The sequence below is a fragment of the Musa acuminata genome, chromosome BXJ3-9, assembly GCF_036884655.1.
Source record: "Musa acuminata AAA Group cultivar baxijiao chromosome BXJ3-9, Cavendish_Baxijiao_AAA, whole genome shotgun sequence".
In the NCBI taxonomy this organism is placed as follows: Eukaryota; Viridiplantae; Streptophyta; class Magnoliopsida; order Zingiberales; family Musaceae; genus Musa; species Musa acuminata.
The window spans coordinates 4,090,416-4,114,103 of record NC_088357.1 but is presented as its reverse complement, the minus strand read 5'-3'; the positions used below and the strand labels follow the sequence as shown (position 1 = coordinate 4,114,103).

General features: G+C 41.1%; 3 protein-coding genes and 2 long non-coding RNA genes across 9 annotated transcripts; 3 read left to right on the top strand and 2 right to left on the bottom strand.

Annotated features, from left to right (window-relative positions):
* Positions 1-297: 297 nt before the first annotated feature.
* On the top strand, positions 298-9,989 carry LOC103997108 (uncharacterized). 3 transcript variants are annotated; one of them, XM_009418250.3, is made up of 13 exons: positions 298-756; positions 1,978-2,085; positions 2,213-2,269; positions 2,730-2,825; positions 2,924-2,994; positions 5,386-5,428; positions 6,132-6,212; positions 6,294-6,353; positions 6,770-6,838; positions 7,602-7,699; positions 7,809-7,857; positions 7,951-7,995; positions 9,290-9,989. In XM_009418250.3, the coding sequence occupies exons 1-13, from the start codon at positions 517-519 to the stop codon at positions 9,731-9,733; spliced, it is 1,461 nt and encodes a 486-aa protein (XP_009416525.2). In that variant the 5' UTR covers positions 298-516; the 3' UTR covers positions 9,734-9,989. The 3 variants fall into 3 exon arrangements, with proteins under 3 accessions (XP_009416525.2, XP_009416524.2, XP_065025367.1); XM_009418249.3 differs by having other exon boundaries at positions 1,978-2,090; XM_065169295.1 differs by lacking the exon at positions 298-756 and adding an exon at positions 1,709-1,890 and having other exon boundaries at positions 9,290-9,979.
* A 3,307-nt stretch (positions 9,990-13,296) lies between these two features.
* On the bottom strand, positions 13,297-14,109 carry LOC135649991 (uncharacterized). The gene has a single exon (XM_065169015.1). It carries the CDS (start codon positions 13,984-13,986, stop codon positions 13,297-13,299), a length of 690 nt encoding a protein of 229 aa, XP_065025087.1. The 5' UTR covers positions 13,987-14,109.
* Positions 14,110-14,821: 712 nt separating this feature from the next.
* On the top strand, positions 14,822-15,980 carry LOC135648409 (E3 ubiquitin-protein ligase ATL41-like). Its single transcript, XM_065166082.1, has one exon. It carries the CDS (start codon positions 14,935-14,937, stop codon positions 15,658-15,660), a length of 726 nt encoding a protein of 241 aa, XP_065022154.1. The 5' UTR covers positions 14,822-14,934; the 3' UTR covers positions 15,661-15,980.
* A 654-nt stretch (positions 15,981-16,634) lies between these two features.
* LOC103997106 (uncharacterized) lies at positions 16,635-21,489 on the top strand. 3 transcript variants are annotated; one of them, XR_010501184.1, is made up of 4 exons: positions 16,635-16,917; positions 17,495-17,649; positions 19,049-19,139; positions 19,834-21,489. It is a non-coding gene; the product is annotated as an uncharacterized LOC103997106 (long non-coding RNA). The 3 variants fall into 3 exon arrangements; XR_010501182.1 differs by having other exon boundaries at positions 19,028-19,139; XR_010501183.1 differs by lacking the exon at positions 19,049-19,139 and having other exon boundaries at positions 16,643-16,917.
* On the bottom strand, positions 19,165-22,935 carry LOC135649194 (uncharacterized). The gene is made up of 3 exons (XR_010501181.1): positions 22,785-22,935; positions 22,549-22,700; positions 19,165-19,971 (listed from the first exon to the last, which is right to left on the bottom strand). It is a non-coding gene; the product is annotated as an uncharacterized LOC135649194 (long non-coding RNA).
* Positions 22,936-23,688: the final 753 nt, after the last annotated feature.

The window sequence follows — 23,688 nt, the reverse complement described above, 5'->3', positions numbered from 1 at the left end:
AGTCGAACACCTTGGCCATGAGAGCGTGGCCGGGGGCGTCCCACCTCCGTGAACACCGGCCTCTCTTCGCATCACCTGCTCCGACTTAATTGCTGCGTCGTCGGCACGTCCCCACCGAAACCCTAACCCTAGTGAGCAGGCAAAAACCGCGACCGCAAGGTTATTATATGTTATGGACCGACGCGGTGTGCCTGCGTTCCATTTGTGTGCGTTATCTTGCGGAACAGCTTAGGCCTCAACAACTCAAATATTATATATATATAGTCCGACCCTTCGTGGTGGGTACTTATTGCAGACGGTCCGCTTCTTCTCTGATCGTACCCTAAAAGCCGGTGACACTAAGAGGGCGCCGAAGCCCTCCTTCCTCCCACGACCTCCGCCGAATCTCAAGTCTAACCCCTTTGGTTTCCTCGCCTTCGAAGAAAGCGGGCGTCGCAATGGAGGAGAGCGAGGGCTTCTTGTACGACACCTTCGGCACCCTCGGCTTCACCGTCGAGTCCGACCCCGCCCAGTCGTATGAGGTTTTTCGGAACCACGTCACCTCGTCGGCCGACTCTTTCGCCGAGATCCCCGCCACCGACTACTTCTCACTCGACGTGGCCACCGCTTCCCCTTCCGCGGACGAGCTCCCCGGGCCACTTGAGACCCCTCCGCCGTCCTCTGTGCCTCGGAGTGGTGACGGTGGCCGGGCCTCCGAGCTTGCCTGGTTTCGCTCCGGCAGCCGCTTCAAGAGCCCCATGCTTCAGCTCCACAAGGGTAAAGCCTCCTAACGTCCGAAAGGGCTAAGCCGGGGCACTGCCTCGTATTTTTCTCTCACTTCGATTACGTTTTCCACTTTGAACTGATCGATCGAATTGTTTATTGCGCTTTTGTGTTTTTGTTTTTTTTTGCTTCTGTTCTTTAACGATTTTCTTGATCTTTCTTTCCTTGAACTTTCTGTTAATCGACTGGGGTTTTTTTTTTATGTTCATGGTGAATTTTACGATAACAAAATTTGATTCTGCTTAGTGTATATATTAAAATTCATGGAAGCTAGAAAGTATGACAAAGAAATATCATGGGGTAATCGAATACTTTGTTTATGAATAGTAAAATTGCGATTTGAAGTGAAAATTTTACTAGTCATAAATTCAATTGTCCATTTAATTAATGTTCAGAAGCCGTCAAAAAAAAATTACGATGACAATGATTGCATAGTACTAAACTATATTTAATTCAGTTACATCCCTTTTCCTTTCTTCATATTTGATTTAATAACACATTTAGGAGTTCATTCACCGAAAAGAAAATACATGGCAGTTCACTACTGAAAAATCACTTCAGGAGTATTTTTACCAACATTGTCCTAATCCACTAGTTATCAATCAAACTAGGCAACACAATCCCTATCATATTTCAGATGCCTCGGATTCAAATAATCAACAATGGTCCCGTAGCAAAACGTCTTGTTTTTTGAAAATACTTAGAGGTCATGTCAATTGTTGGTTTTTCATCTTTTGGATTGACTAGCCATTATCAGATTTGGATATTTGTAGTTCCATATGCACATACTTGTCTTTTGCACATTTCCTTGGACATTAAAATCATTAGATATCGTGCATGTGAACTATGGCAATCATCCCGGTTGCCTCCGAACTATGGCAATCATCCCGGTTGCCTCCCGACATCAATAGGTACTGTGATAGTATGTCTAACACATGATTATATCTGATAGGTAGTTCAAAATTGATCTCTTGACCTTCTATTTCACTTGGAAATTTTGGTTGTTAATGATTCCAAGTTTCCAACTTTGTTTTGTGAAATGAATCTCTCTATATTGTGGGTATGGGTCATGTGTGTCTACAGGTTTTCAGTTTCTCAAGTAGGTCAATTGGGGTACCTAGCCTTCTGGTGTGTTTATTAACTCTGTCATTTTTAGCATTATTTTTTATAATCTATGCCTGGAAATTTTATTTAAAGTTGTTCTGGTTGCTGCAGAGATCCTTGATTTTTGTCACTTCATCTCACCAACCCCAGACGAACAAGCCTCACGTAATGCTGCTGTGCAATGTATATTTGACATTGTCAAACATATCTGGCCACATTGTAAAGTATATTGATTTCGGTCCCTTTCCAGGCTGTAGTGTAGCTTGTAATTTGGTTCTTGTCTGAACATTGTATCTAGTTCTGGATATCTATTAATTGTTTCATTTTCATTTTTCTTGTTGTCTAGGTGGAAGTTTTTGGATCATTCAGGACAGGGCTCTACTTACCAACCAGTGACATTGATGCAAGTCTTTGACCTCCATTATTGCTTCTTCAGTGAATATCTTCTAATTTCTGATTGATTCCATATGGTGCTTCAGTGAATATCTTCAAATTACTTTAGTTGATTTGATATTTGAGGATCTTGTTCTTCACTTTTGGAAACACTTAGCTTCTTCAGGACTTGGTTTTCCTGATATTAAATATCTGGTTGCATAAACTATCATCATAACTACCTCACACAATATTTTCTCCAATGGAGAGACTAATGCTTATATATTCAGGCCTACTTTATAACTGATAGTGATCATATTGCACACTTCATTTATTGATAATTATGTCCTCGAAAACCATATTAACTTTGTGGTGGATGATTTTTTTTTGTGAGAATATCATGTAAGCATGATACTTTTGATGATAATGTGTGTAGGTTTGATGCATTTTGCCATAATATGTTTTTTGACTGCCTGTCTTAACCGTTGTAGGTTGTGATTTTGGAGTCAGAGGTGAAGACACCACAAATTGGTCTTTATGCTCTTGCTAGAGCATTATCTCAGAGAGGTGTTGTTATAAAAATGCAGGTAACAACTGTTACTACTTATACTTTTATTGGTTATTGTAGATTGAGTAGAGGTCTCAGTTCAGCATCATCACAAAAAATGTTTTGGTATTTCCTTAGGTTATAGCAAAGGCTCGTGTCCCAATTATAAAATTTGTGGAGAAGAGAAGTGGCATAGCTTTTGATATCAGGTTCAAGCTTCTCTTAGACTTATGATGTTTGAAGAGTTCTAAAATTTCAGCATGCTGTTTTTCCTATTTCTTTTATGATCATATTTACTTGGATTTTGAAAGTTCTTGCCTTTGGTTATGACTGTTATCCACTTTGTTAGTATGCTCTTTTTCATCAGTACTTATGACACTCTTTTCCTTACAAGTTGCAAATAGCTGGAGCATGAAAGAATGATATTTATCAATCGAAAGGAAACATAAATTTTTCTCATGTTTCACTGCAGCTTTTTTTTTTGGTATGCTGTAAATCCTAGGGAAATTTACCAAGACAAGCGATTGGTTTTGAAATGACCAAACAGAAACTCAGTTTGTAAAATTGCCAAGGGGTGCCTCATCTGGAGTGATGTTACAGTTTGCTTTTGTTTTTTGAGTTCTTTTTTCTCCCTCATTTTTTATTTGACTAAAAAAAGGTGGCACTTTGGAGAAATGTGCACTGTTTGGGAATTTTTGATAACTGAAGGTCATGGTGATTATTTGGAAAACTAATCATCCTGGATCTTTAATGCCCCAATTATATTAAAAAGTTAATTAAAATGTTAAGCCATGCTAGCTTTATCCCTTTCTTAGACTGAATACGAGAAATGTCTTGGTGATGCCTACTGAGTTAGATTTATGTGCTTTTTAGAATATATGTCAGATTTGCACTGTTGCACGTGTTGTGGTAAATGGATGTATCATATTGAAGCTGGACCATGATGCAGACCTGATTTTGTCTTAATTATTAACTGGGAATTATAACAGAAGATTCATGTGAAACTATAAGTAATTAGTTGCTGATATGAAGTCTAGAAATGGAATGATATCATTTTTTTGTTATAGTTGTACAGCAAACTGATCTACCAATTTAAGTGAAAGAGAACTAATTGGTTCTTAAGATGGAGAATTTAGTACAGTTCAATGTTATTTGTGAGGAAGAAGTAAGAAATATTGATGTGATGGAGAAGTTTAAGATAATCTAAGACAGTATTCAAATTGCTCCTAGTTAGGATTTTCTGCTAGAGGCTTTCCTTGGATTAATGACAGGGTAGTCAACTCACTTGAATCAAGGAGGAAATAGTTATTGTAATAGTTCTATGCTATTTGTCACCACTCTGTGGTGAACTAATTCTGAAGGAGGTTTTGGATAGAAATTTTTTTGAAAGATGGCATCCCCGATTTTCTTTAGTGACAGAATTTCTTTGGTTTCTTGTCAATCCTTGACAGGAGAAACAACTCTCCTTATTTGCCATGATTTTTTATCATATATTGTTTTCAATCTAGACAAATTCAATTAGTCAGAAACTCTCATTTCTGGGTTAGTTTAAGCTTAGCTGAGCTCAGCTTTTCTTCTTTTCCTAATGAACGATCCCGGTTCTTGGTAGATATGAGATGGCACTCAATGTAATTTCATCCCCTTGAATGCCTAGGATGTTTTTATGTCAAAACTTATTCCATGTGAAAGAAATCATCTACTAGTGTTAGAGAGTCAGGAAAAGCAAAATGGTTATAACCAAGGTTCGTCGTACCGTACCGTACCAGCGTTTCGACCTGGGCTCGGTACAGTACGATACTGATGTACCGGGCGGTACATCAGGGCCTACCGAGCGGTACACCCTGGTTTACCGAATAATTTTATACTTTTTTCATACTGTAGCACTGTAGCGGTACCGGACGGTCCGTATACCGGTAACTTATCGGACCGGTATGTACCGCCCGATATGGGCGGTATGCTTCGGTATGACAGACCTTGGTTATAGCAGAACATGTGATTATGATCATTCTAAACTAAGATGATGCCATTTCTTGTCGTCCAGTATTTTGTTCATTTATCGCATATCATACACTACATATGACAGTTCTACATTTTTTATGGTCATTTCCACTTGATTTAAGTATAACTACATAAGCATAGCATTCTGCTATTTCCATCTTGTGGTTAACCATACCATTTGTTGTGTGTCCAACTCAAGTCTGCTATCGTTATCATGATGAATCAACTATTGGTTTTTTTGCATCTAAAACTTGGTGCATTCATGTTTTAAGTTGTCACAATAGTGAACAATCTAATATTTTTTAAACTAGAATTGCTCACCTTCGAATTCTTGTGGATTTCCACAACATTCTCAATGGTTCTTGTTTTTGCTAGTATACATGTATTAGAATATGCATATCAGAGCTCAGATTTTTAATAGCACCGATCCCATTATTGTTTAGGATCTATTTTCAGATGTGTTATCATATATGTCAATTAAATTTTATGCCTCGAAGCCTAAATTATTTTCTATTTTACCAGTTGTAGTTGTTCCCCATTTCTTTTTCTCAATTATGGCAGACTAATACTGGAAATTTTTTTTTATCTTGTTCTCCTTTCAGTTTTGATGTGGATAGTGGACCTAGGGCTGCTGATTTTATCAAGGTAATAGAATAGACTATTTACTTAAACATTATCTGCGTTTGCTATTTATAATGAATGGATTTTTTGGTAAATCCTGCATATCTGTAACTGGAGGAGTGACTGAAGGGAAGAAATTTGGTTAGAGCAAAAGAAAATAGTTTGCATTTTTTGGTGTTTTATGTTGTTGATACCTAGAAACACTGGTTTGCCTGACAATAGGTAGCTATCGTGAGGAAGTTGGTACAGAATACATGAAGAAATTTAAGATCAAAATCTAGTGGCCAAGAGGTGCTTATTGCTTTATCATAGAGTTGTGTACCATTAGTTTATCTCATTGTTTTTTAACATGCAAGAGTATGGTGTCAAAGTCGCTGTCAAAAGTTATTCTGGTACATCTAAAAACCTTTAGCGTCCTTAAGATATAATGTCTGAAGAATTCCTATTCTATCTGTTTGACTTGAGATTTAGGATGTCTTGAAGAAATTTTCAGGTCATCATTTTAGAGATAAATCTCCAGCTTCCTTTAGTTACATATTTCCTTTCTAACTGATAAAAAATTTAGCAATGAAAAAATTGCATGAACTACTAAACCAATCCATGTCCTCATTATGGACTATGGAGCTTAATGATGCGTTACAAACAGATAGCAGTCTTCCAGTGAATATTCATAGTCTTATATTGGAATCCATGTGTCCCATACTAAGCTTCTTGTTTGATCTTTCAGGCAGCTGTGCAAAAAATACCTCCATTACGACCATTGTGTATGGTTCTGAAAGTCTTTCTGCATCAAAGAGAACTGAATGAGGTTTTGTCTCATCACTGTCAGTCTTGCTCATTGGTTTTCAAAAGGCCCATGTATTAAACACCTCTTTCGTACTGTTTGCAGGTTTATTCTGGTGGTATTGGTTCCTATGCACTTCTTGTGATGTTAATAGTATTTTTACAGGTAAGGAGATGCTTTTATATAAAGAATGTGATGCTTTTTTTTTGTTGCTATTTTGCTTGATCAGACGTGTGCTTGTGTGTGTGTTTTCCACAATTATTCTGGTTGTAATATAATTAGTTGACCATCACATTTTTAGAAGCTATCCTGTATTTAAGTTGAACGAACCTGATATATTATAATTAACATATTCCTCTGTTCTTTTATAATAGATTTAATTTTCATAAAGGAATTATCTGTCTTTGTTCTATAATTTTGTTCTTTGTCACTCGACACAGACCATCCATTTTGTAGTTATACTTGCCCGTCATATATAGAGACATTTACTTCTATAGCCCTGTCTTACTGCCACGTTAAATCCTTTCCAATATTTTGCTGCTGAAATTTTGTATTCCTGCATTGGGCATTCATGTTTGCAGATGCATTGGAGAGGACAAGATTCACGGGATTACCGCCAACCTATGGAACACAATTTGGGTATTCTTTTGGTATAATTCTTGCTATTTTGTACTGTTAATGGGTTTTTTGAAACTTGCATTTTGATGAATTTTGAGGTCATGAATATGACAAACCAGTTACCAAAATTATTAGGAATGTAACTTTGTTCCTTTCTAGATAAATTACACTAAGTACCATGTCTTTGTCCCTCTGGGAAGCAATGGATGGTTGCCTGAAAGATTTTGTCCACCAAAGAAATTTTCTCTAAGGTGGTAAAGAAAGTGAGCTACAAGGAGAGTGTCGTGTAATTGGGAGCTTCCTCCTCGGAGTATATCGAATGTAATTAAGAATGTATTTTATCTCGTAGGAAGAGAAGAAGAGGTTAATCAAGTTGTAGATTGGTTGGCAAATTGTGCCAGGTCAAACAAAGTTGATAGGTTTAAAGAGGGAGATGTTTCTTGGATCTTGCTTCTTTTGTTATGCTCTAATGCCAGGGGTGATGCTTGTTCTTACCTCAGCTAATCTTTGCCCTTAGTTTTTTGGTTAAAAAAAATAAGCTCTACCAATCAGCAAAATTTAAGTATATTCATAAAGTGTAAAACTTTAGTGGGCATGTTTAATTTGATGACAAGCTTCAGAGAAAGAGTATCCAAAATCTACCATCAGGCTGCATGAGACTACTACAATGTTGCAAAAGATTATATGGGATCTAGGCAGAAATGAATGCAAACGAGTACCAATGAATGAGAATGTTGTCATGATTTTCCCTATTTAGTGTTTCCTTTCTCATCTTTATTTCATGTTTCTTGGCAGGTTGGCTTCTTTGATTTTTTTGGGCGAAAATTAAACAGTTGGGATGTTGGTATATCTTGCAACTCCAAAAGTTTGTTTTTCGTAAAGAATGATAAAGGGTATGGTAAATTCTTTCAATAAAATGAAGTTATATCGGTGTAATTTTCTTGCATAATTATAGTGTTAGATAATGTTTGTTGATCTTTTTTTCCCTCATGTAATTTACAGATTTATGAACTTAGATAAACCGTATCTGCTCTCCATTGAGGATCCCCAGGTGTGGTTTTATCTGGTTTAATTTATGTTATTTGGTAAGGCCAGTTGTATTAATGAATATTTAATGCATTTTAATGTATTCAAAATGAACTAGGCACCGGACAATGACATTGGGAGGAACTCTTACAACTACTATAAAGCAAGTGTTCTCTACTTTACCTTGTCTCTTGATTTTTTGCTTTACAGCGATAATTCAGAATGTTTTGGTAATTTTTGTGCTGCACATTGAGAATCTTGCATCTCTGTCTAAGCTTTTGCTACATGTTTCACCTGTTTCTTTTAAATAGTTCATAGTGAATAGTGGTTCATTTGTGCTTTGAGTAGTTAGGGCACACCTAGTCCCATGATGTATTTTCATTATAGTATTTCAAATGGCCACACTTTTGGCTAGCATTAGATGTTGGTTTTCTTGTTGCATTTTCGTGGGCATAGTTAAGACTGAGTACAGGCTTGAGAGTTTTACATCAATTAAGGGCAGATTCCTTTTTTTTTCCAGGTACTTTTTTGCTCTATTTTTGTACTTTTGAGTTTCTAATGGAGTTAAAAAATTATATCAGAGGCCTCAGATCTAATGGAGTGCAAATTGGATAAGAACGTAAGCATGTAAACATGGAGTGTCACATAATTGCATATGTATCGAGTTGTATGAATTCCACTGAGAGCTTAGACTTGGCGTTATTTAGCTCCACATGTTTTGGCAATATGTGTGACCAATTAGCACACCCCACAGAACTCAAGGTCAGTCCAATGCCTCTTCCTCTTGATGCTGCACATGGGGCATTAGATCAATTCCAAGGCACCTTATTAGCATATAGCAGTATTCTCAAGGGCACACATTCTGAGTACCTCCAACCTGTCTTGCATCTTGACATTTGTACTTTATGAATGACGATACATATAAACTGAAAAGCCACATCATCAAAGGAAATTTTATCTGCTATGCCTAAAATCCTATAAAATGAAATGTTCTTGATAGTTGTGCTTATGCATTACATGCTACAAAAATTTGACAAACTAGATGGCATGTGCGCCAAGACTTTTTTTGGTGTGTGATTATTGAGCACCTATATCATTGGATGATTTTATATTGGCTTTGGATATACCGAGCGAGATTTAGAGATGAAGCGGGCAAGCAACAGAGAGAGAGAGTGTATTTCCAAATAGATATAGAGAGTGTATTTCCAAATAAGGAGTTAACCTGCACTCATTCTTTATTGTCATATTATTGTCATATTATTCTAATCCAGACATAGAGCACTCATTCTTTATTGTCATATTATTCTGTTGCATGCTGTGTCAGTTTCGTAGATTTCTTTACTACCCTATTTCTGTGTATTTGTGTGCTGCTTATTCTAATTATCGAACACTGTCTGAGGCTTTTTAACAACGCTTAGTAACTCTGGCTAAACTTCCGATCATTTCAAATGCTGCAGGTTAGGTCTGCTTTTGCAATGGCTTATTCTACATTAACAGATGCCAAAGCCATCATGCGGTTGGGCCCACAAAGGAGCATTTTGGGAACTATAATTAGGCCAGATCCTCTGCTTCTAGATCGGAAAGGTGGAAACAGTGGACAACTCACCTTTAATAACGTACTCTCTGGGGCAGGTGAGCCGGTGGCTCAGCGGTTCGAGAATGGGGATGATGTTGTGTATAACTGGCAGTTGGTGGATGATGAACCCCTGCCCAGAGAGAAACTGAACGTCGAGGATGGCAGTGTGTTGTCTTCAAAGAGGATATCAAAGTCTAGACGTAGATTAGGTAGGAGTGAAAAGCCGGAAGTTTTTGATAGCAAGCATGAAGAGATGACCATCAAGCGTGGAAGTGTAGTGAAGCGGAGGAAAGGATCTCACCATAGAGATGTTTTTGGCAAATGATCCCTTTGAACGCCGAGTCCAGAGTTTTCATGGATCACATGTTGCAGGTGTCAATACGGTTGCCTCGTTGGCAGAAGCATCTTAGCTGCTGCTCGTTAGCGAAGCATCTTGCCATGTGGCAGCGCCACTTGGGAGAACTTTTTTTTTTTTAATTTATTTCTCAGTGTTTTTAGTTCAGTGTTTATCAATTTGAACACGCAAGTGGTTGAAAGTTTTGGCCATGAAATAGAAAATGTGGTTGAAAGAGCGGTGCTCAGGAAGGCGACCGTGGTGGCTTTCTACCTCCGCTGCCGATCCAGCAAGTGCTGGAGGCGCGTGGCCGGGGGATCATCACCGCCTCCGGTGCAAACCCCTCGGTGAAATCCTCGACAAGCCAGCCCATGATCTAGAGGGAGACTTTCCGTCGAGAAAACAAAAGAATTCTTTTATGCTGGCAGACATGAATAAAACCTTTCGTGCAATCCCCCTCGTCAGTCATTATGCTTTCGTGTTCATAAAAGACCACTGGTCTGCTATCGCGTGCAGTCACTCGTTTCGTAATGTTGCATAAGCACCCATTGAGTTGACAGTGTTCCGAATAAATCAACCTTCATTCTCAAACAAAAGTCATCTCTTCATTTCTCTGAATTTGCCACAGAGTTGGAGTGGGGGGAGCGACGTGAGTAGTGCGGGTGAAAGGAAGAGGGAGGGACGGGGACGACCAGATCCGCACCACCACCGTTAGCCCGCTTGAGCTCTCGTCGTCTTTCTGCTTTCAAAAATTATATTGAGCACATATCAATTATAAAAATCTCAATATAATTTTTAAAATATAAAATCGAAATATCGAAAATAATTAATTATAAAAATAAAATATAATTAGCCGTACAATAATACCCATAAATAACGAAAGAAATCAGCAAACGATCGACCAGACCTTTGAAGACGTGGGAAACAACGACGAGAGCTCAAGCGGGCTAACGGTGGTGGTGCGGATCTGGTCCTCCCGGTATCTCCCTCTTCCTCTCACCCGCTCTCATCACCTCGCTCCCCCACTCCAACTCCCAAATCGAGCTTCGCCCTCCGGTCACGCCCTCCGCCGTGTTCTCAGCCCCGTGTTCGCAGTCACCGACACAATGCAGCAGCCGTGCTTCCTCGGTGCACACGAACCCGACGCATAGGAGCAAGCATAGCGCAAGTTTGATCCCCATCGCCATGCCACGCCCTACTAGTAAGAGACAATGAATCAACGCCATCTCCATCGATATTTAAGAGAAACATTTGCGCAATTAAATTCCATTCTTTTGCAGCGTCTTCTGATGGGTCATACTTATCACCTAATATAGTGGCCGCGAACAAAGATCCCCCACGTTGTAGCTGTCGGATGACCTCTCGGCATGGCAGGAGCCAAATGATCCCTCTTCACAGGCTGCTTCGATTGCCACTAATGAGCTCGAAGGTGCCGTCGATAACGCCACCCCGCCGCATGCCAAACTGCCTTCGCACGATGGCCGCTGATCATTTGCCTCACCAGCACACCTACATGAATCAGCATGCTAATTGATGCACAGAATTCAAAATGCGCACTCGAAACGCATGACACCGTCCCTCTGCGGTCTTTCATGATCAGTTATTTTTGTAGCTGTTGGGTCCCAAAACCTCAATTCTATCGGAACGGTCCGGTGGCCACTAATTCACCCACCGATCCGTATAATAGAAACAACACCAACAAAGTCATAAGCCTTAATTATTTAGAATGGAATCAACTAATCACTGCAATCCACAAATTTCAAAACAAGTAAGATCAAGAAAGGCGTGATAGGAGATTAGAGCTCAATACATATTGGATTCCAAGATTTTTTTTATTGGAAATTCCACCATAATTGTGGCCACTCCTAAAGAACCCGAAAGAGCACTCAAGAAGACAACATAAACGGTGATCATGGATGTTAATCAAACGGCCAGCGTTTGTCAGAATCAACCAATTATTGACCGAGATTGTACGTCAGACTAAATACCCCCACACCGAGAGCGCGAAACATATCTGAAAGCTACGCATGCGTTGATGGAATCTTGAAGCGAATGCCGATTGATTCAGAGATGTCCCTATAGAAAAGGTGGATCTCGCGCAGGAGCCACTACCGGAATCCCTTGCGGAGAGACACGCCGGAATCCCTTGCGGCCGGGGCATTCTGAGCTCTTCTTTCCAGAGGGCTTACATCGTCGATCGCTTGGCGCGGCTGCGCAAGATGGGAGGCGGCGCCGATCTGGGGAGAAGGCAGGTTGCGGAAGAGGTGGGTGATGTCTTCGAGGGGCACCCGCCTCCTGCACTTCTGCAGCTTTCTGCACGGCTTGTCGAAGGAGACGCTCAAAGCACAGCAAGAAAGGGCGACCGGGGCTGTCGCGGTCGAGGTCGAGGAAGGGGCGTTCTCCACGATTTGAGGGATGTGGAGGGCCATTGCCAGAGAGCAAGAGATGGATCGATCGATGGATGCGGGAGGCGACTTTTGGGGGGCCGAGCGGGGAGGAAGAGGAGAGGGGTATTTGTAGAGGCGGTATAGGAGGGAAATTTGTATTCGAATATTGGATTTGTTTGGCAGGAGCGAAGCGAAACGATTCGCAGGAGGTGAGTCCGACTCGGCTGAACCGGAACGGATGCGAGTGGAATTTCGAATCCCGAGTCGGCCCGCCACAGCAGCCAGCGCCACGGAGTCGCAGTTTCAAGTGCCATCTTCCCGCTCCCGCCATGGACCGCCACAAAATATGCGCCACAGGACATCAGGTAGGCACGTCATCCTGCCACGCGTCTTCGACGATGAGGTACGTTTCTCGAAGATTAAATTCCTTCTATTACACGAAGCTGAATACGGACATTCGTATTTGAAGTATCAAAATATGTCGACAGCGACATGAATAGTTTTAATATTATAATATAATTATTTATTTATTAACTTAACGATTAAGGTTCGAGTCATATAAACTATCTACAAATTATTTGTGGAATAGAATTTATATATCTATATATATTACCTTAATATGTAAAAACAATATTAATATTACAAACTATTAATTCCTCTTCTCGCATTTTGCATTTGGCTACTTAGATTTATAAAGTATAGCTGAGACAGAAAGATAATTTATTTTGTTATTTTATATGCTTAGGTGACTCGTATTAGCTAAAATTATATTTCAATTAGATAGTGATAAACTTGTATCGATCGGTTCTAACATCAAGTTATCTGTTTAACTAGCCAAAAATAATAATTTTTTATTAATATTATTTCATATAAAGATTAAATCATTAAATGAGATATGATCTATCGATTTATATTTTTAACACTCCATCCGAAGAGGTTTGAACTGATCTGAGATAAACTTTTTCTTAATGCGTGACCTAATGTCATCTTCATTATTTGTACTAATGTCATTTGATCTAATGGGTTGGAGCCATGAAACGCCAAATGCTCCGTGTCATGGCTCCGTTATCACTCTCTAATTGAAATATCAACCTTCAATGACGCTAAATGTTCCGTTAAAAAGGTTGTTTGAGGACTTGATTCCCAAGAACGAGGTGGTGGTCCGGTTCAGGAATCAGCTGACGCAGGCGGCAGCTGGTGCCTGCATAGAGGACAGAGACGACTGCTCTCCAGCCATCTGGTGAGACAGTCGCCATGGAAGACGTGCATGCACGGCATTCGCGTCACCTCCATTCCCCCTTCGAACTCCTCGAAGCATATCATGCAGCTGCTCTCTCGAACGTCGCCTCCTCCATCCTCGTACCTCAGCGCCTGCAGCTTCGCGATCGAATCCGACGAGGCTGGCACGCCGCCAAACCGCCCGTCCCCGCCGAGGCCGTAGTCGAAAGAATGTTCCTCCTCGCCCCAGACGTTGATGGACAATGCGTCGATCTCCATCTCGATCCCTCTGCCCGAGCCCAAGGCGAGCTCGACTAGGTCGTCGGATAAGGAGATGAAATCCTCCTCCACGAACTGAGCTACGGAGAAATCTCCACCGTATACGTTTATATGGGAGAGGAGTAAGGAGACGACGCGACGGCGAGATTCTTGGTGGAGGAACTCGCTGAGCTCGAACTGGAAGTAGCGGCAGGGGGAGGGTGGCGCCACCGTGACTCCCCCTCTGAAGAAGTGCAGCGCGGAGTACTGGAGCTTGATCACCACCGGGACCGATGACCCGTGCGACGGTGGCAGCGCCTGCATCTCCTCCATTAAAGCAACGCTGGAAAACCAAAACACATCGGCAGTGTGAACCACCATCGTCGCCTTGCCTTCGCCTTCGCCTTCGCCTTCGCCTTCGCCTTCGCCTTCGCCTTCTCGTCGTGCTTCTTCTGTGTGCGTGTGTGGGGGAGCAGGCTTTAATAGACATAAATGCTTTCCGAATCCAAACAGGTTTAGGATATCCTGAGAGGCAATCCTAATTTACATCGGAGAAATAAGTGTCCGAGTTAGGGTCCGAAAAGGTGTAGCTGATCGACAGTTGCAGTGACATTACCCAAAGTTTTCGGTCAACATTTCTATACATTTTTCTACCTTGACAATTGAACGCACTCGGATGATCTACCTTTCTTTATATTTCTGTCATTCGAGTTCTGGCTTTAATGATTTTATACTGAATTGACATGTTTGTAGTATTTGGATTAGCCCGTAAGATGCAAAAGAGTGAAGGACTCGATGATGTGATAGTGCCGAGTGCACCCCACGCCACGGGAGGATGCATGACTCGCTACGTCGTTTACCGGCTATATGTTCGGTACATCGAGTCTACCCTCCCTAAAACTTCTCCTCCATCTTTCCGTAAGGAATTTGGTCGAACATAAAAGCGAGCCGCCGTCCGCTATCCATCGCTCTCGCTCCACGTATACCAATTCGTTAAGAGTTCGCATCGTTTGCCACCGTCGCCCGTTCCGCCCTCCGCACGTCTCCTCTCTACTCCACGAATCACATCATGCACGATTCTCCATTCCTCGATTAGTCTCCAATAATGTCATAAATTAGACTCGGTCAAAATGATCAGAAGACAATTCTGGTGCTTTGAAATATGAGAAGTTTCATAGAGAAGTTAGTCAACAAACTCATTATTTCTGTCGAAGTATTTAATTCAGATTTGGGTGGGTGTTAAGTTAGAATCTGCAACAAGGAGGCGAGCATTAGGAGGAGGAGTCGGGCACCTCCACACCCGCCATAGCCACCACCAACAGGGCCGCCATGTCTAACAGCGTTCCCTCCCCCGAGTGGTTTGTCTACGACGAGAACAAGGACAGCTACGACCTCAACACAAGGATTCTGGCCACCGCCGTCATCTGCCTGACATCCGTTGTTGTCCTCGTTGTCTTCCTCCACCTCTACGTCCGCCACGTCCTCCTCCGCCGGCATCGCGCCAGCCTCCTCCTCCGCTTCTATGCGAACAACCCCGCCCACGACGATCCGGCCAACGTGGGGCTCGACCCCTCCGCCATCGCCGCCCTCCCGACGCATTCTTATCGAGTCATAATCAAGCAAGGAGAAGGCGGCGGCGGTAGCAAAGACGACGGGAGCTGCGCGGAGTGCGCCATTTGTTTGAGCGCCGTGGAGGAAGGGGAGACGGTGAGGACGCTGCCCAGCTGCAAGCACCTGTTCCACGTCGGCTGCATCGACATGTGGCTGGGCTCCCACTCCACCTGCCCGGTGTGTCGCACGGCGGTGGAGCCTCGGCCGGCCGCCACGCCCGACGTCAGCGAGCCATCCACCGTTCCACCTCCAAGAGCGGCGTCGCAGGACTCCTCGGGAGCCGCTGCGGCTGCGGCGTCCCAGGAAGGCTCCTCCTCGGGATCCAAGGACTCGGGATCGGCTTCCTCGCGATTGGGTTCGTCGTTCAGGAGGATGCTGAGTTGGGATAGGTCAACAGGGAGAAGAGCTCAAGGAGAAGCGATGGAAGACCTGGAGAGACAGTAAAAGCTTCTTAATTTTACCTCTCTTTTCTGGGTCGAATCTTATTTTGCATCAACGGATAACTACTATTGGTGGGTGAGTGGGCCCTTCCAATATGAACTAGAGTCTCGAGTTTCAAAGTAGTTGGTATCACGACACGCCACGTTTCTCGTCCATGACTTGACTCACGTGGCACGGTTGTTACAATGTTGACTTGGTGGGAAGCCCGGTTGCCCCTTCCTCCACTGTCGTGATTGCGTACATTTCCAGTTGCGTCTCTCGCTTCGGGTTTACTTATTATGCTCGACGATGTTTAATGCAATAGGTTGTATTGTCTTTGGGGAGCACCACGCATTAAAGCATCAACGAATGTGAAGATTAAAGCACATACTACCAAATATCAATCAAGGCTTATCAAGTAGTTTGTACGTGCTAGACATGGAGAAACTTGTCACGTTGTACTTTAATTGCATCTGAATGTTGATGATGAAGCCCTTAACTCTCGTATTATGTCAGCTTGAAAGTCAAACTGCTAGATGTTTCGATTAACTAATCCCGCTGTAACCCAACCTAACCTACGGACCAATCAAAATTATGTTCAGATTAGACTACGCTCCGGTTGGTTTAGGCTGACGGCCTGGTTCGCACATCAGGCTAATTAGAGTCAATGTGATTTGGGCTCCACCAGCTAAAATATTTAGAGGTTGGGTTTATCAGGCTACGTCGTGTCGGAGTCGAACACAAGACTCCAAATACACGGCCTAATCCTGCCCAATGTTAGGTCGGATTAGGAAGATTCTGCTTGCACCCAACTCTGATTGGTAGTCAAATCCTTTTGGTTGGGTGAGAGCTAATTGATTAGTCAGGATTTGAGTCACGAGGTACGTCGGGAGACGAAGCCCATGAACGGGGTTAATTATGAGTCAAATCGGCAGTTGAACACTTCGGTGCTTAATTCGGTGTTGGGATTTTCAATAGTTTTCGTTGGTTAGGGTTCCAAGTGGCATGAATGTTTGTTTTGACGAGTGTAACGACCGGTGTTACGACGCTTGTTGCGTTGGTATCTTCGTTTATAGCGTTGGGGTGATGATCGACGTGGGATGTACGCGAGATGCGGTTATGGTTCCCCTCCCCCAATTGTCTGCTTCCGTTCACTTCTCTCCTTCCCTCCTCGCCGTTCCTCCTCCTCCAACAAACCATTGATCCTCTCGCCGCCTCCTAACAAACATTGATCGCTGACGTCTCATCGTCGAACTCTCGCGACGGCGGCAGCTCGTTCAGGTTCGCTTTCTCTTACGTTTTCTTGATGCGGATTTGGTTGGTTTCTCGAATCCTGTGTTGTTCTTGGGGGCAGGGAGTGGACATCGGCAACAGGCGATGCGGTTCCCCATTCTTGCCACCTACCGAATGTCTCGCCCGAACTCTTGAAACCCCGCTTGAACCCCCAAGATCCGATGTATCGTGTCCGGATGTTCCCCCCGATGGCAGCATCTCGATCAGTTTCGGTTCCTCTTCCCTTTCTTGACTGTGATTTGGTGCGTTTATTGAATCCCGAAATGTTCTTGGGAATCCAAGATCCGATGTATCGCGTCGGGATGCTCGCCCGATGGCAGCATCTCGATCAGTTTCGCCTCCTCTTCCCTTTCTTGACTGTGATTCGGTGGGTTTCTTGAATCCCGAGATGTTCTTGGGAGCATATATATTTGAGGACCAAGAAACGATGTAATTACGCCACTCGCTGCCTCCCGAAGGCCCATCGAAACCCTCGAAACCTCACCAGCATTAGGTTGATCAAATTTACTTGCTCTTCCCTGTTGAATATATCGGTTTCGTGAATTCTTACATGTTCTTGGAGCAGATATTCGAGGGACTGGTGCTCGCCAGGAAATGATACTGCCGGCTGTACGCGATGGCGATGAATCCGATAGAGGCTTGCGTTGATCGCCTGGACGTGGATCCGACCTGCCAGATGGATGCAGCATGAATAGTGTCTTCTTTGGAATCTTGTTGAAGGTAATCACATATTCTGTAATTTTATTGTCTAGGCAAATTTATTCTTGTGATGGATACTGGAGCTAGTCGTTCTAAAGCAGACCTTCAATGATAGAAGTGAAAGGCCATATATGTCAGAATTCGAGGGAGATTAGGTTAAGTTTTGTTGTCAAGTGGTCCACATTGGATTTGGCCGATCCAGTGATTAGCTATGAATTAAAGTCATGCTTCCGAGTGATCAGTATCTCTAGATTTGATGTGTTATAGGTCAGTATCAAAGAGCTTGTGGTTTGTGCTATCACCCATTAATGCAGTGCTTGAACAAATTACTGATCATCTTTTGATTTCTGTTTTTGAGTAGTAAAATCATTATCCTTGACCTTAGCATCTGAAAAATAGATTACTAACCTTCTTTTATCATGTAAATGTACTTCATAGGTTATTATAATTAGTGTCAGACTGATATTTAAGACCATGTTTAATGTTGCCTAGGTTTGGTTGGGTCGATTATGCCGATCGACTGAAAATTTTGTGTTGTTCACAATAACAGAATACTAACCTGCTTCTCTCATGTAAATGTGCTGCATAAGTTATTATAATTAATGTCAGACTGATGTTTAAGACCTTGGTTAAAGCTGCCTAGATCTGATTGGATTAAGTCAATCGAGTTAGAACTTTCCTTGGTCACAGTTGATTACATGGATGATGATTTGGTAAAGTTATTGGCACAAAACAGGCTTGCTAGGTTGATGAATCAGGGCTGGCTTTTAAGATTTAGAATGGGTCAGTTCAGGATGCACTTCACTTATCAGATTTAGGTTGTGTCCATCCTTGAACCTTGTAGACCCATATTGAATCGTAATGTCCATACCTCAGCTGCCTCCATAGACCGGTAAATGACCAGACTACTTTGGAGAATGAAAACAGTTACTATGGTCTCTGGGGTATATATCAGAAAAGTCATTCATCGTGACAGCACAGCATTTCCAGAATTTATATGCAACTATGAAAAACAGAGACTTAGTTTCATTTACCCCAAAGAAGACCTTTGAGAAGAAAAGTAATGGTAAGAGCAGGTATCATCCCAGGGGGTAATGAGATGTACAACTGTGATTCTTTGCATATTAAAAGTCTGTTTATGTTTGAGAAGAATAATCTATGTTACTATCATCTTTCATATTTAACTCAACATAGAAGCCACTTGACCATCTTATACCTGCTGATTTTTGTTGGTCTGAAGAACAATCAATGTTATACATTCCTTATTTTCGATCCACTTAACCAGATTTTTGTTGGTCTGAAGAACATTCAACGTTATATCCTCCTTATTTTCGATCATTTTCATGATCTTGATGTTATACCTTCCTGTTTGATGTTACAGATGTTATCTTTGTTATAGGTTTTTTTAGCATATTTGCAGAGTTGATAAAGCGAACTGACAAGGACAAGGCTTGAGCCTCATCCTGTCCGGGCTTTTGCTTCGAGGGGAGAACTTGATATTGCCAAATCAGGTTTTGTTGGTTCAACTTCTCCTTTGGTTCAAGGAGGAACTGCTGATATACTATGGGAAGTCAGTCAGATAACATTAAAAAAAAAGATAACTCTTAATATAACGCTTCTTGATATGATATGAATTAATTTTAATTGTAGTTTTGATGAACTGATAGAAATATTTTTGAAGTATTAGAATTTCTATTTGATTTTACACAATTAATTATAATGCAGTGCTAAAGTAACTGGCACATATCTGATTCTCACATAAACCAGGATCTTGTCAATTTGGATTGATGGTCCTTCGTACATAGTAGAGAGCGAGTAGATAGACAACCAATTCATAACCTCGTAGAAATTAAGTCTAAAGACAATGAGAATAAAATCACTGGTCTTGCTCACCTTCAAATTCAGAGCAAGATATTGTAATATATTTTGATTATCCTAGTAAACCGTCCATCCACTTTGATCTAAAATATTTTGGTTGTGGACTCGTAAAACTGGATGATCATAAAACTATAATTATGATCATAAAATCTATCATATTTAAAAATTTGTGTAATATATGTCAGAAATTTACAAAATGGCATTTCCTTTTCCTTGATATTGAAAATAATCGTAAATAATTCTGAAAAAAATTCAGCACACAATCTGCGTTCTTTTTTATTGCTTTGCCCAACCTTCTTTTGACCAGAAAAACTTTTGCTGCTGCAGATTGCACTTTCGAAAGGTTCTCGAGTTCGTACGAAACAGCTACAACTCGAGTTCGTGGAGTGTCACAAGAATTCTGGCGGGAAATTACGAACTCCAAATAGCCGCGGCAGAGCTCACAGCAAATGCTGCGTTATTTACCTGCAAAGATTGATAATTCAAATTCTCATTCGAGAAGTTTTTAAGAATAAACAATCTAAAACAATAAAAAACAAACTTCCTGATAACGGAACAAGAAGAAATTGACGGATTTAGTTGGCATCCACAGTATAAAATAAAAATAAAATAAAAGTGTATTCAACACTCCTCAGAGTCATCTCCAAAGCGACCGTTGTTATAAACAATAAAGATGCCTAAATTTTTTATTATATACACAAATTTAGTCCATGTACAAACTCAGATGTCGTGGAAAACCACTGACGACAGCCGATCTATGAAATTTGTATGAAATTTCTTTTTATATCCTATTTGGTGAATGTCTTATCACTTAACATAACTATTGCACCAACACAATGATTTGCAACCTAAACTCCCCAAAAATTTCACGGAACCACAATCCAACAAATGTAAAATGTCAAAAGCCTATTAACAGTAATTATAAAATGTCAAAAGCATATTTATAAATTTAATGCACCTAACATCAAATTTAATCATGCAAAATGTCAAAAGCCTATTAACAGTAATTATGATAACACAAAATGTCTGCATTACCCCATAGTATAAAAAAATTTAAGCTCCAAAGACACAAACCTTCTGTCGTTCTTCAGGAATCAACCACAATTTTTGTTGGCACCAAGAGTGCAGAATAAACTGGTTGTTCTTTATCGAAGGTTGTTTGATTTAAACTGTCAGTCTCTTTCCCAAGACTAAATGTGTGTTGTATTTATATTTACTCTTTTTAATTTGAACCATTGTTTTCTAAACCTTAATAAAATCGAATATCATTGCTAGTACACACTCCTAAAAGTGAACAGATACATTAAACTTATTTAATATACAACAAACAATGACATAATTAGCAAAGTCACCTGTTTTAAACTATGGATGCTTACTCTGAACCATGATCTTCATTCCCAGCATATTCTTCTTTTCGAAAAGTGAACACATACATCAAACATAAGACTACATGTGTCTAATCAGTTCACATACATCAAACACATGCCACAATTTTTTTGATCCAAGCAAATCAGAGTTTACAAAAGTTCTTTTCAACCATTTCTTATGGGCTTCAATGAGTAAACATCACCTGTTTTAACATACATCACCTGTTTTAACAATATTTTCCACAAACTCAAAACATTGCAGGTGTACACATTATTTAAACCATGGAAATCTTTTTCTTTTTTTTTTATGCATCCGGTCTCAGTGGTGCATGCATTTTAATTAAATTTCAAGCCCAGGTTTCCAAACATCAACTTGTTTCATCCACCAATATTAACTATGGGTAAACATCAAATGTTGCAAAAAGTAGATATTATCATCACTGAAACCTAAAATTGAAATTGTCGGCCAAGGACATCGACATCCAATAATTGCAACTTAGAACAATCATTTTTATAATTTTAGAAAAAAATTAAAATCAGTGAAACTGAGACATTAACAATTTCCTAAGTGCACAGCCAACAGACCTCATCTGGTTGAGAGAAGTTTGTTCTACAAAAGTTTATAAATTAGGTCTCCGATTTTGCTTCTAACACTGGCTTGCTGAATGAAATTCAATGCACAAAAAAAAGACAAATCGATTTAGAGGATGAGTTAGAGGCTCAGAGTTCGACCCGAACAACTTAATCTTATACGCTCGAGCGAACCGGTAATTTCAGTTGAATATATATAATGTGTTACAGTAAAATAAACATTGGAGGATGGCCACAGCTTACATCCACAATAAAAACAATAGCAAAAACTGGAGCTCATTAACTTCAAATTCTTCATAATAGAATAATCATAAACTTAATTATTTTTTTATAAATTCCATGCAAAAGTAAACACATGAAGCCCTTTCCAGTCCTGGACATTTTTAAAGTCTCATAGAGAGGATGCATGTTAGAGATACTAATTGTAAGAAAGATATCTGAAAAAAACCATCATAACTTAATATATGGCATTTAAAACATGGTCTCAAATATAAGTCAGTCTTTGTTTTCTATTTTTTGTTTTATATTTTTTCTTATAAAACTTGTCATCTATTAATTAGTACATCAACCGGTGTAATAATGTGTCGAGACCAGCACTTGATCAATATCTAAAACCATGCTTAAAACCGCTATAGTGTAATCAAAGTGGCTAGATATCAGGATCTTTTAGGTGATCACCAAGAAGAAACACACAACCATTTGTCGATTTCACAACTAAAAGCCATTGGCATATATGTAGCCAAGAATGTCCAGTTTCCTCTTTAGCATTCCTTTACTTGCATTTCATGAGTCTTTACCATCAAACACCAAACCAACAAGTCCGGGATCTCTTTTCTTCCTCTTGCATGTAACCAGATCTATCTATGTCAATACGTCTCGTCACCTCAATGCTGATGTATCAATCGCATTTCCTTCTAAGTGGTTTATCCCATAGCACGGAAAGTTAGTGGAGAAAACTAGAATCAAGAAACAGAGAAAAGATTGAACTCCACATAAATCTTTTAGCAGGTGCAAAACGCAGACCACAAATGACACTAAGATTTCAACCCCAGGAAATAGAAGTATCGGGATCAAAAGAATTTACCGTGGGGTGGAGGATAATCCAAAGCCTCTGCCACTTGAAATGAGGCAAGACGATCTTGGAGTCCTCTGCGAGCTCCGATCTTGATCTATGCAAGGGTTACGATCATGGAGTCCTCGGTGACCGCGGCGAGCATATCTTCTCAGGATCCCATTCTGATCTACGCCAAAGAAGCACACACATCACAGATCAAGAAGAGTCAAGAGATCAAGAAAGTGTTAGGGTTACGATGGATCGACCTTGAAGGGGATGGGCTTATCCAATTGGAGCCGGAAGGGAACGGCTCCGGTGGTGGTCTCCGCCTCAACCACTTCCCCTTCTTGAGATCGACGGAGATAACAGAAACGGCGGAAGCCGTTCTTGAGAGGTGAGGAAGGCAACGGAAGAGGGGGTTTCGGAGGCCGACATCGTTCGATGAGCCTTATATAGTGGCCGGGATTCGGATTGGGGTTCGGCCACTGTCGGTTAAGTTATGAGTTGCGTACGACTCAACACACGAACGACCGGGTCCTTATCAGCGTTGTTCGAATTGAGCCCGATAACGCTCCAATCTCGGCTGGCTTATGGCTCTGACGACCGAACGCACGAACGAGCGGATCCTTCCTTACCAGCGTGTCTGGGTTCGGGTTAAGCCCGATAAGGCTTGTGCCGGATCGGGTTCCTCCAATATATATATATATATACACGTGAAGTAAGCAAGCAAAAGGCAGCACAGCCGAGCAAATTGTCTTGTGTGTTGTCATTGTTTGATCTATAAACAACTCCCATTTCCAAGAACGCAGATTAGGTCTACGATACCATGCATCGGCAATCGACCATCATTACTGCATGATAATGGAACGGGACCCCAAACAGTGCTTCTGACAAACACCATGTTCATCTTGCTCAGAGCTGCTGTTCTGAACCAGTTTCTTTTTCACCTTCTCCTTCCTTACCTGTGACTTAGCGTTTAGATTCGACATAGTGGGGTTGTCCAGCCTCGTGTAGTGTTTCCTCTTTGCCCATTCTCGTCCACTTATCCCATTTAATTTCTTTTTGACCATATGGTGGAGATGGAGCCCAGATGTAGTGGAAGGTTTTCCCAAAGTATGAAAGATTTTGATGGCCACCTTTTCCCTTCACCTTGTCCATGTAAACTTCTCC

Bases quoted from the DNA above. Each gene is read 5' to 3' on its own strand.
- LOC103997108 (XM_009418249.3), top strand. From the start codon at position 438: ATGGAGGAGAGCGAGGGCTTCTTGTACGACACCTTCGGCACCCTCGGC. The intron at 7,858-7,950 runs GTGTGGTTTTAT...AAAATGAACTAG, and splicing joins TCTCCATTGAGGATCCCCAG to GCACCGGACAATGACATTGG. The intron at 7,996-9,289 runs GCAAGTGTTCTC...CAAATGCTGCAG, and splicing joins ACTCTTACAACTACTATAAA to GTTAGGTCTGCTTTTGCAAT.
- LOC135649991 (XM_065169015.1), bottom strand. From the start codon at position 13,986: ATGGTGGTTCACACTGCCGATGTGTTTTGGTTTTCCAGCGTTGCTTTA.
- LOC135648409 (XM_065166082.1), top strand. From the start codon at position 14,935: ATGTCTAACAGCGTTCCCTCCCCCGAGTGGTTTGTCTACGACGAGAAC.